The sequence below is a fragment of the Thermobia domestica genome, chromosome 1 (assembly GCF_964235325.1).
Source record: "Thermobia domestica chromosome 1, izTheDome1.hap1.1, whole genome shotgun sequence".
Taxonomy (NCBI): domain Eukaryota; kingdom Metazoa; phylum Arthropoda; class Insecta; order Zygentoma; family Lepismatidae; genus Thermobia; species Thermobia domestica.
Window position 1 is genome coordinate 65,161,549 of NC_137454.1, and position 14,610 is coordinate 65,176,158.

The 14,610-nt window shown below is 32.6% G+C and overlaps 2 protein-coding genes across 4 annotated transcripts in view; one reads left to right on the top strand and one right to left on the bottom strand.

Moving 5' to 3' along the window:
* Window positions 1-5,536, top strand: part of haf (leucine-rich repeat and fibronectin type-III domain-containing protein hattifattener) — a 236,752-nt gene extending 231,216 nt beyond the window's left edge. For all 3 annotated transcript variants that reach the window (XM_081758032.1, XM_081758035.1, XM_081758041.1), the window contains one exon: window positions 3,790-5,536. In XM_081758032.1, the coding sequence (XP_081614158.1) occupies window positions 3,790-4,061 (272 nt within the window). In that variant the 3' untranslated portion in view covers window positions 4,062-5,536. The remainder of the gene's footprint in view (window positions 1-3,789) is intronic.
* The window catches only part of Rab3GAP1 (RAB3 GTPase activating protein subunit 1), a 363,483-nt gene that overhangs the window by 321,490 nt on the left and 27,383 nt on the right, over window positions 1-14,610 (bottom strand). Inside the window, exons 7-8 of the mRNA XM_081758024.1 lie at window positions 11,462-11,530; window positions 8,736-8,908 (exon numbers count right to left, since the gene is read on the bottom strand). Of these exons, the coding sequence (XP_081614150.1) occupies window positions 8,736-8,908; window positions 11,462-11,530 (242 nt within the window). The remainder of the gene's footprint in view (window positions 1-8,735; window positions 8,909-11,461; window positions 11,531-14,610) is intronic.

Genomic DNA, 14,610 nt, shown 5'->3' on the forward strand with positions numbered 1-14,610 from the left:
AATATTCTGTCGGTAGAGTCTAAATAATGTACACGGGTATTTAACCTTACACCTTTTTATTATAAAAATGTCTTATAAAATTTTTACAAAGTTTTTATAAATTTATAAGTCTCTTGAATTGTTTTCAGTGTACAGTAAGAGCGAAGCCCCTAGGCACACGATGTGGCCTCGCGAGATAAAGGATATTTGTCTTAGCCCAGAGCGGCCTCAGACGGGATTGGTTATACTCTGTAGCTCATAGCAGCCCTGGGAGTAGGTATTAAAGGAAATCTCCGTAGCGTATGGCGCCCTGGGGAAAAGGATATTGTACATTAGCGATTAGTAGTAGTACTGATTAACTTCTTGGTTCCAACATCCTCTTTTATAGTCATCCTCTTCTAAGGAGGACGCATGGAGGCTTAGTCGGCCTTCTTCGTAGTTTTCCGAATCCCCTTCGTTTTTTCCTGGAAGTGCAGTATCCTTCTGTCGTCTGCCACAGTTTGTTTATAATTGTAAAAGCATGTGTTTGTAGTGAAATCATGTGCTTTGCAGTACGTGTGAGTATACGGATCCTTGCAATATAAAATTGTACGAACGGTTTTCCGCTGCGCATGAAGTTCATTTTCTTTGCATTTGCTACTAGGTTCTTGGGCTATTTGTGATTAAAAATAATTTGAAATTACGTGTGTTTAAAATTGGTAATCCATTTCGTACGTTTATGTTGGTATAACCCCAGAAGTAGAATATTTAAGTGTTAAAAGTTTTTCTCTCTCTCTCTCTCTCTCTCTCTCCAAGTATATGGATGAAAAATTTTTTGAAGGTAGAAACAGCGTAATAACAGAAATGTATATTTTGGATGACACCTGAATCATACATTAAAAAGAAATTCTGTTCACTTCCATACTTCTACACTTCTTCATTTCAAACGTTTCTTCATTTCCATACTTGAGAACAGTAAACTTTAAAAGACAGTTAACTTAAATTTATTTTCAAGGCTGAAATAAAATAGGTTATGGGTTATGTAATCATAATGTACTTCCTATTCGAAACTACAATTTGAAATTTGGTTTACAGTTTCAGTGTTAAAATACCAGCAATATAAAGAATTTTCCAGAAGTAACTACGTTTAGTACTATATGAGTAAAGTCAGATAAACGAAATTAACTAGCGTCATATAAATGTTTGTCTTGAAACAGCCAGGTAAATATGTTGCAATATGGTGCAATAGAGCGCACTTTATGATAAGTGTAATATATGCAATAGTTAATATGAAGTTCCAAAACCCCAAAAAGTTTAATGGTTAGCTTATAGGTGGCGCTCTGTATTTATTGTAACTACCTAACTAGCGCCATCTTGTAGTAAAATGCAATACACAGTACTAAATTAATTCTCTTCTTTAATCTGTTGTCCAATTCCAAATTTAATGAATTAAAAAAAAAGTGCGCAATTATATTTTGGAGAAATTTACTTAAATAAATAAATTTAACATTTCTTCCCCCTTTCCTAGCAAGTTAGTTTGATAGATACTCCATAATTTACTTTTTACGTTAGATTAAATGACTTATCAATTAAATACAATAAAGGTACCCTCTTGATAATAAAGAACTATGTTCGTTCAATATGATGTGGTTTTTATTAAAGACTGTCACAACGAAATGGGGAACCAAAGTCAGTAGCATTTCTTGTTTGAAGATTTATCTTCGTAAAGGGCTGTCATACTTCATGAAATTTCAACCCAAGTATCGTCAACACTACTGCATTCCGAAACTTCTACAACCCAGAATCTGTTCAACATTTCAATCTGGTATTCCCCTCTCACCTGAATCTCTTCTAATTTCTTTAAATTAAACCTCCCAGTTTTCAGATGTTGAATATTTTCTTTATTCAACGCTAATCTCTCTTTCTTATTATCACTGTTACCAGGCAGTGATTAGTGTTACCGTCAGCTCTTCTAAACGACCGAACATTAATTATGCTAGTCTGTCGTCTTCTGTCTATTAAAACATTATCAATTTGATTATGTGTATTTCCATCTGGTAAGGTCCAAGTATATTTATGAACGTCGCGATGTGGGAACTTTGTTCCCTTCCCGATAAGGATTTTGGATGTTGCTAAGTTCACGAGTCTTACACCGTTGTCATTACTTTCCTTACAATGACTTTCATTCCCTATAATCAGGTTGAAAATATCCTCTTGTTCTACCTTCACATTTAAATCCCCTAACAGAACTTCCTTATAGTATCGCGGGAGTTTGGTTCTACTTTTATATCATCATCTACTTTTTCGTAAAAACTGTCTTTTATATCATCATCTTTATCTTCTGTTGGGGCATGTACATTTAGAATAATCAAATCACACCACCGACCCTTCAGAGTAATAAAAGGAAGTTTGTCTTTAACTAATTCAACTCGTTTAATAGCTGATATATTATACATAAATTAAACATAACTTTCTTACAAGGCTGTCTGTATTCTTTATTATAAATAATATAAATAACATAAATATAAATTGAAAAAGATGATTCTTGATTGGTAGAGATAACAAATTATGTTATGTTATCTATGATTTCAGTTGAAATAGTAGTCTGAAGAAGGAAGTGATATACTTCCGAAACTGTTACATTTCTCGTTAATTTATAATAAAGAATACAGACAGCCTTGTAAGAAAGTTATGTTTAATTTATGTTTAAGATGGACACAAGGCCTTTTTATAAAAATATCTATGATATATTATTCGTTTGAGTATATAAATCATGTGAGTGTATGAGTTTGTGTCAGTATGGAAAATACTAATCAAGTGAAATAAGTAAATAATAATAATAAAATAAAGAAAATGGAAATTAGAAGATATAACAATATAAATTACAAGGGGGTAATTAAAGTAACAAAAATTAACGACAAAGTGATAATGAAATAAAATCAAGTAAATGCAAATGAAAGTAAATCTAAAATAATTGGAAAATTCTCCTATCTGTCTGAGGAATCTAGAGATGTCTAAGGGAAGGATTTTGAGAATACTTATACGAAAAAAAGGTGATCGAATGTATTTTTGTGATGAGATATGTCTTGTCGAATAAGCAGATGGGGAATCTTAGTGCTGCCGATGTGCTAGTGTTCGTTGATGCGGATCGAAAGAGGAGTTAATTTTGAAAAAGCACAATAGTGGGTACATTAAATAACATAAAAGAAGTTAAAGGGACCATGATTACAACGTAGCTTTTCTTTATTTTTTATCTGTCTTTTGTGAAACTAATTTAGGTATTAAGATAGTAACTGACACCTTTTTGTTCTAATTGTTAAAGAGAAAAATGGAACACTTACTTCGTTGATTACATATGTAAGAATTTTTCTGTACGGTTTCAGTCACACATTTTGTAGCCTTGTTTACCAAGTTGACTCACCCCAAATGAGGATCGAATCCCTTTATAACTTTGCACTAAAAGTGCGAAATGTGTTCATAAAGTGATTCATTGAGTTGATTTGAGTAGATATTGACTTTAACGTCCCTTTCAGCAGCGAGGCTATATGAGACGGGACGTACTGATTAACGTGGAATCCGAACAACATGAGCTCCCGACGGGAATCGAACCCGGCTCTCCCAATTTTATTTTCATATGTCTGACTTAAACCGGTGAACAAGGCCGCATAAGAAGTGACTGAACCTATATAGAAAACTCTTAGTAAGTGTCTCATTTGTCTTAACAATTAATTTATAGAAAGGTATTTGTTTTCTTAATGGTTTCGGGATTTCTTTGTTCCAAAATATACATATATATATTTTCATTTGTATATATTTTCTTTAAATTTCCAGAACTTCGCCAATCACGCCAATCTCTAGCTGCTGCTTCAATATCAGATCGTCTCTCCCGTGCAAGCTATACCAGTCAGACTAGCCAACGCAGCCCACGAAGACAACGACCCAAGTCTCGAACCAGGGACCAGATGAGATCTAGCAGTCGCTTCAGCGCAGCAGGATCTACCCACTCTCTTACAGGATACGACACTTCAGACAATTGGACAGATCATGATATGGATATCTACATGGCTCGAAACCCAACACGAGGTGGCCTAGTTCAACTCTAATATTGCTACAGCCAATATTCATTGGTTTACACATGAGAGGAAAGAATACATCAACATGGATGCCGCTGCAGGCAGCAGCAAACAATGCTAATAAACAAATCCCTTTCTAAGAAGGCTTTAAGAAACCAAGAAATCAGTCTATTCATTATGATGCAATACGCATTCAGAAAGTATGGAAAAGGACAAACTATAATATCTCTCTTATTTATGTGATGGTTCAAATCATCATACACGGGAGTTACAATGAAGCATTAAAGTAAAATGTGCAATGTGCTCAAAGTACAGACTTTGCTAACGCAAAGACAAACTTAAGAAGCGATTACTTACTTTTATACATAAGCGCAATAAGAATTATAAAGTTTTAATTATAATTTTAAAGACGAAGCAAGCAAACATTATTGCGTGAACTATTTTAAAACGCGATTTATTAAATTTCAAAGAATCATTAATTCATCAAGTGAATTGTGTGTATATTTGTGTGCGTGTGCGGAATCAACTGTAATTTGCAGTACGAGTACATATAACTGTGTGTAAATGCATGAATGCGCATTTATATATGTATGTAAGTACATGTACGAATGAATGTGTGACAGCAAGTGAAAAGTCATCTTTTGTGGAGGTATCTAGTAATCTTTCTTTGTATGTATGTGTGTGCGTCTATCTTGAAAAGACGAAGTGTTTGAGACACATCTTATTTAGGGGTATCAAATTCCATTTTCTCACATAATAAGAAAATATACTATAACATTACTAGTAAGGTTTTGAATAAAAAGTGTTTACTCCAAAGCGTAAGACAAGAACTTCCTATATGGATGAAAAGTGTTACGCCTCTATTGTATGTAAATAAGAAGGAAAATCTAATTTCCTCATACACAGGAAATTAATCTCATGGTTACGGAACTTTTAAATAAGTAAGAATACATTTAAAGTTTTTCATACAACAGAAGTCACAACATTTTGTGTATGCTTCAATTTCTGAATCGGTCAAGGGTATAAAAATTAGATACAAGACTGGAAGAACCATGTTAAAACATGAAATTACTTTTTTCTAACAAAAAAATGAATGGTTATTTGAATCTCTGTCTTCCTATTTTCTCACATTTACGGGTACAAACTTCTTATATCTTTTTATATAAGCAAGATGATTTCATATTTTGGCCAGTGTCAAATAATCAAACCTTTTACTTAACGCGTATAAGGAAACTGGAGATAACTATTATAGAAAAATCACTTTGATTTGTTTCATTACTGCTAATGAATTTAAATACCCCTAAAGAAATAATATCAGTTTTAATAACATACATTTCTCTCATTTGACCAGCACTTATACAAAAGACAGTTGGTACGTTAGTAGAAATAGGTAAAAGTGCAACTATCACATTAATAGCACATATGTGACTGTTCGATAAATGTAATTCTTTATAACATGAAGGGAAAGAAGCTGTAACTACATGTAGTTTCATTTTTTTTTTTTTAAATCATGATATCTCATAATGTGAAACGAACATTATTACCTCATTTTAAGGTCATAAACGTGATTAAGAATAATCAAGAAAAATAAGAAAGGAAACTAGGTATTCATAAAAAAAAATGAGATTTAAATTGATAATCACTTGCTACGTAGTAAAGACATCTTAAAGAATTCCACAAATGGTTCATTATTTTCTTCATACTAAGTTTAAGTAGCTTTTTAAACGATGAGTTCATGAATTACATTAATTATCATTACAATTTGTTTACAATATGTGAATTTGTTTTATTTCTTTTTATTTTGTCAGCAGTTTCCATCAAAACTCATTAAAACAATATAAAAATTCTAACTATTTCAAATAAGTTCGCTTGAAGTTTACAATGATTTTAACTGTCAAGAATCGTGAAACTGTATAGTTTGGGAATGAATTTATTTTTGTACTGTAACGTGTATATCAGTGCTCTTCTCAATAATAATAATAATAATAATAATAATGTCAATCAGCTTCTGTCTGATTGCAGCCATGTAAATTTCGAAGCACAAACATTATAAATAAAGACATTTATGCACTTAAAAAAAATACTAATTTTATTTTATATGATATCCTATTGGAAAGAAAAGTATTAAGTTAAAACTACTACAGGGTTCATAGTGGTCTGGTCTCTTGTAAATAGTTGAAAAGTGACCAAAAACACACGAAAAAGTGACCAAAAGCACACGAAAAAGTGACCACAAAGTGACCAATATCTCATCATACCCCTTTTGTTCTTTGTCAATTTCTCCATCACCTCTTTCTTTGTCTGTTTTGTTTCATCTTTTCTTCTTTACTTCTTCTTTTTGAGCTTCCTCCTTTCTTAGGTTTTCTAAGTATGCTTTGTAGTTACGGTAAGCAGACTTAGCAGATCTAAGAAGCTTCTGAGTAAGTGGAGCTAGTTCTGGCCTATTTCCGAATTTCTTCATCCCAGACATTATATTTAACTTAGCACTGAGAATTTTCAAAGCCATGAAATATTCAAATTCATCACCTAGTCTTAAGAAGAACATGCAAGAAGCATAACACAAGACGAACGTGATGAACCACACAAACACACACACACAACGTTGAGTGGAGCGTTAACTATTACGAGAGAAAACTAAAAGACTATTATGACAGAAGAAAGAATAGACACAGAAGGGTTCTCAACCCCACCTTGAGAGCTTAAGCATTCACCAACCATCCACTCTGCTTTAGAAAGAATAAGCTCGTGAGAATAAAGCTGACTGTTTCACATGTGGCAGCAAATACTGAAGCTTTCAGAAGAGTAATGAGTAACGAATTTTTGCTTTTTTCCATTTATTTTTATAACATTTTGCTTAGAAAACTGCCAATGCAAGACACAAATCACAGGAAAAAGTCATTTTACCTCTCAAAAAAGTAACTTTTAGTGACAAATTAAAAAAAAAAAAAAACTTTTAGTGACCAACTTGAAAAAAAGTAACTTTTAGTTTTTTTTTTTTTTTTTTTTTTTTTTTAAAGTGACACTATGAGCTCTGCTACTATTATACAGACTTACCTTATTCTTAAATAAACAGACACAGAACAAGTTAATTTAATGAAATGACTTACTTTGAAATAAAAATATCACTTCATACACACCATTATATACAGGGTGAGACAATAAAATCTCCTACATTTTAAAGGCTAATGAAACAAAATGTATTGCAGATATAAAGTTGTTTATTCTAAACTATAAAATGATATTGAAAACAGTTTGGGTGAAATACAGGTTTCTTCTAAAATTCTTCTTACATTCTCCCTAGGAAGCCCAACAACTACAGCATGCTTCCTTGCAGAACGTTTTGGGGTCTGCAAAACAGACTATTTCACAGCCTCAATATTCTCAGGCGTACGAGCAATTTTAGGTAGGCCAGATGATTTTTTTCCAACGCTGAGCTCGTTGTTAGAAATATTTCAATCCACTGTAAGATGGTCTCCCGATCAGGAACAGTTTCATTACGCGGAATAGCAAACTTTAAGGGAAAATAATCTCTCTGTACTGTAATCGCAGAACTGCTGCAAAAAAAAAAAAAAAAAAAAAAAAAAAAAAAAAAAAAAAAAAAAAAAGTCTGCGTACGCACGATGAGCTCCTGACCAAACCATAATGACAACTGAAAACGGTAGGAGAGTGGTGAGCGACGCGGTGTGACCCCCAGTATTTTCGTTCCTCCACTGACAGTACTATAACCGATCAAAATATGGAAAGTTTTATTGGGTCTCCATGTAGATTATTACCTTGTCAAAATATACTATCATATATCATTCTTCCTTGTCGGCAGGTCATTACTCTTTTTACGATGTCACAATATGCCCTGCCCGACGGGAGACAGTGATAACCACTTCTTATTTAAACTTCACCCCTTTTTATTTTCACTGGCGAATTCACAGAAAGATCTACAACGATCCATCGCGTCAACTGTCATTTGCTCTGAGACTAAATGGTATATCTGTTTCATCTCTAGTACTAAAAACCTATTCGATTTTCACGAAACTATTTTCTCTAAAAGAATTTTGGGTTTTTGCTGAAACCAATATTAGGAATTGAATTTCTGGGCTTTTGGCAGCTATGACCACGTTAGCCCGTTACTTATGAGGATTGACGTCCTTTGGTGATCACCGGCCGAGAAATTGAGGTGGAAGAAAGGAATGAAGTGGCCTCAGACAATTATGTTAGGTATCATAAAAGCATCTGCCTGTTGTGAACGAGAAAAACAGATTGCAGCCAGTGACACAAATACTAAAATACTTCATTAAAATATGACACAGGATCTTAAGGTAATACTGTTTCATGCTTAACAGGTTGACTGCCATGAGCATCATATGTGGTGATCACCTTATTTTTCTGTAGGGCCATAAACATTGAGCACCGTATATGTGCTCATGCTCGATATCACAAATTACTAACCTATTCATGTTCTTGAGCATCATATATGGTGCTCATTGTCACAAATTACTGTGAGACCATGAGCATGACATATGGTGCTCTTCTCCCATTGGTACATTATCGGGAGAAGCAAAATATCGCGACAAAAATGTGACATAACTATCCATAATTGAGCCAAAGGCAAGAAGAAATTTATGGCCTCCTGGGAGCAGTACCCTCAAAACACCTTGGCAGTCAACCTATTAATGTCTCATGAGGCGGATATAGCAAACAAGTACTTACCCAGGGACACTGATATTCCTCTCCCACCTATAGCGAAGTTCCTGAATTACTTCATACCATAAATGAGCAGCTGCTTTTACTCCACCAAGAGAATGGACAACATGCGCCATTACTATTGCTAGCCTCCACACTAGGCCATCGACAGGAGCAGTTTTCAAGCCGTTGATTTGATTCTGTTAAGAAATCCAACATAAAGGATAATTTAATATTTTTTAAAAAGGAATATTTAAAAATGAATCTATAGTAGTTAAAAAAAATCACTGTGGCTTCGAAAACCAAAATATGAAACGTTGATCAACGGATAATCAAGCTCAGTACTATACCGACAGAAAACGAACCAATCAGCTATTGAGTTTCAACAATTTGTTGAACGTCATTACACGATGATCATCATTGGAAACGAAAGAATTAAAAAAAAAAAAAAGCGTCATGAAGCATCAAGTGGTAGAAAAATGAGTTGTGTGAAGTCTGAAAAACCTGAAGAAAAATGGGTGATACACAGGAACATCTTGAAAATATGGGCGAATTCAAAGTTAATTAGAATCAGAAAACGTTTGAGTTCAACAAGACAGAGAAAATTTTATTTTAGCTTATCCAAGATGATATTTACAATGCCCAAGGTGATAATGGCCTACAAAACTTCTGGCAAAAACACATCGGTGAAGAGAGGTAGTCAGTAGAAGTAATAGTAGTCAGAAGAAAACCTTCAGTGACAGGTCTTGTCGAACATTACAGCAAATTGTCACTCAGAATCGTGATGCAAGTGACGGAGGAACTCAAGCAGCAATTCCCGGAGCCTGTGTCGACAATCACAGTCCTCCGAGAATTACATGACAGATATACGAGGTCAGGCTGGAAGGGCGAAACCGTTGATAAGGATACTTTAGCACGACGTCAACGGTGCCGAACACGTAACATGGACCACTGATGGCTGGAAACGTGTGATATGGTCGGATGACTCATCGTTGACCTTATTTCAAGTATAGATCGTGTTTACGTTTGGCGGAAGCTCAAGAAGAGTATGATCTGCAGTGTTCCTGCCAACCATACTGGCTTACTAGAACCATAATTATATCGTCATTTTAGGGGATCATACGCATTAATGGTCCAGATATGGTATCCGGGCAATGATGTCATATTTGCAAGATGATAATACATTCATTCACACGGCTGGAGCTGTTGCGACGTGATTCGGGGTACATCGGGATCTTAATCCCCCTTGAATACCTCCCCTTGCCCGCCTAACTCCTGAACATGAACATAATTGAACATCTGTGGTCCAATTTGGAGACACGAATCCGGCGCAGATTTCCGCCTATATCCTCTACGGAACTGACTGATACACTGCGCGAGGAATAATGTAATATTCTCGTTGCTACCATTAGTTGATTCAAATGAGTATAGATGAGTTATAGAACAACCTCTATAACTTCATATTATGTCGCATCAATAGTGTCCTAAGAACGATAGGTGGTCCAACAATATATTCATCTGATAAGGTCCACTTTTTTTACGGTGTTTCCATTAAATTGATAAGTATCTGTAGATAATTCTACCAATATAGAGCTAATTATTTCTTCCAAGAATTTTAATATAGTGCAGAAATTTTAGAAAATCACGATGAAGTGACGTTTGACCGCATTCAGATAGAGGGAGAAAGAGAAAAAATACTAACGAACAGAAAAAGCTGTGAAACATCCAGGTGGACTCGATAATGAAATACATGACCACGTAATCTTGTGATAGTATTACCAGGCTGTAGATAGACGAAGTTTACTAGAAGAAGATGTAAATAATGGAACAGATAGATAGAAAAATGCAGAAGAACAAAGAAGTAATAAATGAAGAAAAAATTCCATAAAATAGGAAGACAAGTTTGAAAAATTTAAAAAAAAAATGTATAAATTAGCGCAAAGCAACAGAATACTTATTACTTTTAATTGTTTTACATAACAATTAAAAGTAATAAATAAAAAGGGAGATAGTACAGGATGAAAAGTATGTACGAAATATAGATAAAAAGAGGTATGCAAAATAGCAAAAGATAATGATGAGTTACGATATTATTGATGATTAACACCAGGGAATGATTTACGGATAAGAGAGTAAGGTAAGAGTCCGCCCAACTGTTTTGTATATATATATATATATATGAACAATTCGGAGGAAGACAATGGTGTCTCTTATTTTGTAACTTTTTAGTAAACTGGAAAAGAAAGTTTAACATTCCCATGTAATGCAAATGACAAACACCAAACAAGCTTTCCCTGCCATCTGCAGGTACATTTCCGAAACTAACCTACCTACATACTTTTCAGTGGTCTGATCTCAACCCAATCCAACCAATAACTCGATTTCACTCAAAGTGGTGCTTACCACCGTCTTCCCCCCGAACTGCTCATGTATATCCAAATATATATAAGATGTGAATCTACATAGAATCCAAACGACGTGTACCTTCACTGAAAAACCTTCCTTTTTAAGAAGGATCTGTGAGCAAGACTGCAGATACCTGTCGAAACATTGGAACTGTACAAGTAAGCATTACAGATGACAAGAAGGCAATATTACAATACGTGAAGGAAAAAAGAAGGAAAAATAGCCCCATATGAAAGTCTATTTCTGAGTATTGAGAATAGTGACAACTGACAACTGTTATTTGCAAGATGGGTAATAATTGTTACACCTTTATAAATATAAAACTAAATTTTTAAAAAGTAACTTACTTCATTTTGTTTGAATGACACATTATCTGCCATTGCATGGCTGCTAACAAGCTTTGGATACGGATGAGTCTGAAATAAGAAAAAAAAATGTATTCAGAATTACACATTTCTTTTCTTCTCTTTTTTTTTCGAGGATATTATTAACGAAAATATATTTTTCTTTTATTAAAATATTCTTTAACAGAACTGCCCACTTCCAATTTTCATACAAATAACATGCAAACAACAAAAATAAACATAATACATTATAAAATACAAATGATACATGCACAGAAAAGGACAAAAAAAAAAAAAAAAAAAAAAAAAAATCATGCATAAAATAAACATGCTGTTATATAAAAGACAATAATACTCTCAGCTGATAATGAAATTATTATATAACTGTCTTTGTATATTACTAAAATTATGATCAAAAATGTCAATAACACTGGCAAAATCATTGGCTACTGATAAAATTTTATACAAAGGAACATCATTGGGAAACTGAATGGGTTTAAATATTTTCGGATTTCTTATATGATAACTGGTTGTATACAGAGTTATTATTGATAACAGATTCAATTTACCGTGAAGAATTGAATGTAGCGTTTTAAGAACCAAAATAATCCTTCTTTCAGACAACCTTAACATACCTAAGGACATCCTAACTTCATCCAACGACATACCTTCATAATACTTAAACTTCCAGCGTAACAAGCAAGAAAAAGATTTTGAATTGTCTCCAGAGTAGTTGATATATAATCTATATTTCTATTCCATATGATTGAACAATATTCAAGATGACTTCTAACATTAGAATAATAAAGAATAAGGCATGTTTTAACAGACTTAAAATCTTTGGACATCCATTTAAGAATTCCAAGATTTCTTCTCGCTTTGGAAGTTATATTCTCAAGCTGTTTGAAAAGCAATTTGCTGTCTAAAACAATACCTAAATCTTTAATAGTATCTACAATTCTAATTGGAGTATCATTTATGTTATAAGTGAAAAAAAATTGGATTTGTTTTATTCGTAATATTCATTGAAAAGGTTTTGTTACAATTTAAAGGTAGTACACTGTTTTGAAACCAAAGTAGTATTTTATTAATATTATTTTGGAGCACCAATCAATCATCCTAATTTACAATAGTTTTGTAGATTTGAGGTCTGCATACATCAAACATTTACAATCCAAATTTTCAGTTATATCATTAATAAACATAAGGAATAGAAGTGGTCCGAGATTTGTCCCTTGCGGAACACCGGAGTATTATATACATCTGAAAGATTACCCTTATACCTAACCACAAACTTTCTTTGGGACAAGTATGATACTAACCAAGTAATAAATACAATGGAGACATCATAATGTTTCAATTTGTAAATTAAGATGTCATGTGGTAACTTATCAAAGGCTTTAGAGAAGTCGAAATAAATTACATCGATTTGACCATTACTTTTAAAGATAGGAAGAGTATCAGTCATAAAACATGTTAAGTTAGTTGTAGTTGACCTATTTTTCATAAAGCCATGTTGATAGATCGTAATATTGGGATAAACATAATTATACAAATAATTATATATTAACTTATCAAAAACCTTGGGTATGATACTCAACAGAGAAATAGGTCTATAGTCGGATAAATTTTTGCCATCAGTCTTGGGGATAGGAACAACAACGACCATCTTCCAATGTTCAGGATAAACAGAAGTAAGTAAACTCCAGTTGAAAAAAGATGTTAAGACAGGCGCAATGATGGACACAATGCCCTTCAGTATAAAAGCAGGTATACCGTCTAAGCCAGAAGATTTGTCATTAGGATTGTTTATAGCCTTAGTTACTTGCTCAGTTGTAATAATAGGATAAAAAGAATCATTACCCACCAAATCCGATAAGTCAATATTATGTAAAGAAGGACGTCTTTTATATATAGTCTCAAATAATTGAGCCCATGATTTAGCTAAAGTTCTAGGATTAGACACATACACATCAGCAACCATAAGTCCAGTGGCTTGGTTTATTTGGCTTTTATTTTTATTAACAAACTTCCAACTTATTATTATTATTATTATTATCGATAATTAATTAATAATAATAATAATAATAATAATAATAATAATAATAATAATAATAATAATAATAATAATAATAATAATAATAATAATAATAATAATAATAATAAAGTTTCGAACATAAAATCGTTAAATACATCTCTCTATCAAGTATTTGTCTTCTAGTTTTAAATTAAGTGTCTCCACTACGGTCTCTCTTACGTTGCTATTTTTGCAAATAACTCAGTAATAACAACGATAACTTCGTAAAGTGGATCATTTAATATTTAATTACAAAATGTTAATAAAAGAACTAGTTGTTGCCCCAAAGACTTTTAATAATGCAGACACGTGAGCAATCGTGAATGACGCCATAAGTTGCGCACTCAGATTTCTGGCCAATAAGAAAAGACCTGGAAAGCAGCAATTATTAGTTTATTTAAAAATACTTTGTCAAGTTCGTAATTAATGCAATAAAAAAAATTAAACAATTAACTTAATCAGTTAAAAGGTTTGCTAATTGTTAATTTAATCTATTACAATTTTAGGAGTCATTTTTAATTGGTAATCGTTAAATCAAATACAAACTTACTATTTGCTGAGCAAAACAATATTTTTACTTTAAAAAATTAAATACTTGCAACAGTTTCGCCCACTAAATTTTTGGCTTCATCAGACAATTATGATATACAGGAGTAATGTACAATCTTGTATACAAAAAACCGCTGATATATCTGGTTTCTGATAATCGTTAAAAACATTATTGCGTAACAAGTAAAAAAAATAATCGTTAATTTTTTTCTTAGAAACCATCTGATATGAATATTTCTGGTTTTTATGATATTTTAATTATATTGTTTATTAATTATCAGTTATGTTTGAGAACAGTAACATTTTATAATAGCAGAACAATTTTCATGACAAGATGGTCAAAATTGTCATTTTAAACTTTAATTTTATTCACTTAATTTTAATCGTTATTTTTAATTTTTTTCACTTAATTTTGATGTTACTTTTAATTTTATTTGCTTAACTTCGATGTTACTTTTAACTTTATTCACTTAATTTTGATGTTACTTTTAATTTTAATCGTTACTTTTTCTGACACAAATTTTAA